The sequence below is a fragment of the Alexandromys fortis genome, unplaced genomic scaffold, assembly GCF_014885135.2.
Source record: "Alexandromys fortis isolate MF-2015 unplaced genomic scaffold, M_Fortis_MF-2015_v1.1 scaffold_383, whole genome shotgun sequence".
Taxonomy (NCBI): domain Eukaryota; kingdom Metazoa; phylum Chordata; class Mammalia; order Rodentia; family Cricetidae; genus Alexandromys; species Alexandromys fortis.
This window is the reverse complement of record NW_026068252.1, coordinates 291,125-291,901: the sequence shown is the minus strand read 5'-3', so window position 1 is coordinate 291,901 and position 777 is coordinate 291,125. Positions and strand designations below refer to the sequence as shown.

The 777-nt window shown below is 50.3% G+C and overlaps 1 protein-coding gene across 1 annotated transcript; it reads right to left on the bottom strand.

Moving 5' to 3' along the window:
- Positions 1 to 6: 6 nt before the first annotated feature.
- Positions 7 to 499, bottom strand: LOC126494202 (40S ribosomal protein S15-like). Its single transcript, XM_050131459.1, has one exon. The coding sequence runs from the start codon at positions 476 to 478 to the stop codon at positions 41 to 43; it is 438 nt and encodes a 145-aa protein (XP_049987416.1). The 5' UTR covers positions 479 to 499; the 3' UTR covers positions 7 to 40.
- Between the last annotated feature and the right edge of the window lie 278 nt (positions 500 to 777).

Sequence of the window (777 nt, the reverse complement as noted above, 5' to 3'; positions counted from 1 at the left end):
TTTTTTTTTTTTTTTGAAGATGAGTTTTTATTGGCCACAGCTACTTGAGGGGGATGAAGCGTGAGGAGTGGGTGGCACCGATGCCAGGCCGGCCGTGCTTCACAGGCTTGTAGGTGATGGAGAACTCGCCTAGGTAGTGGCCAATCATCTCCGGCTTGATCTCCACCTGGTTGAAGGTCTTGCCGTTGTACACGCCCACCATGCTCCCCACCATCTCGGGCAGGATGATCATGTCCCGCAGGTGGGTCTTCACCACCTCGGGCTTCTCCACAAGCGGCGCCTCCTTCTTGGCCTTTCTCAGGCACTTGAGCAGCGAGTGCTGCTTCCGCCGCAGGCCGCGGTTGAGGCGTCGCCTCTGCCTGGCGCTGTAGAGCTGCATCAGCTGCTCATAGGACATGTCCAACAGCTGGTCCAGGTCCACGCTGCGGTAGGTGAACTTGCGGAAGGTCCGCTTCTTCTTCTGCTCTACTTCGGCCATCGTGGCGGCGACTCGGAAAAGGCCAAGGCTTCATTCTTAAACCAGTCTTTTAATTCATTGGAAAGATGAAGGACACTCATGTAAAAGATATCTCATCTCAGCTAAAGATCTTTATGAAGTCTTTATCTTCATTTCTTCTGAAAGTATTGACTCGATGTTTTCCTATTCTAGTTCCTAAGTTTTGAAATCAGTATTAGGCAACATGTGCCGTGTCTTTCTGGGTAGCTGCATTTCTTTTTCTGGAATGTTTGTAATCTGTCTTCTTTGGACTCAGCACATGCCAATTTTCTGTTGCCGTT

What these genes read in the sequence shown, in the direction of transcription:
- LOC126494202 (XM_050131459.1), bottom strand. Translation starts at nt 478, where the DNA reads ATGGCCGAAGTAGAGCAGAAGAAGAAGCGGACCTTCCGCAAGTTCACC.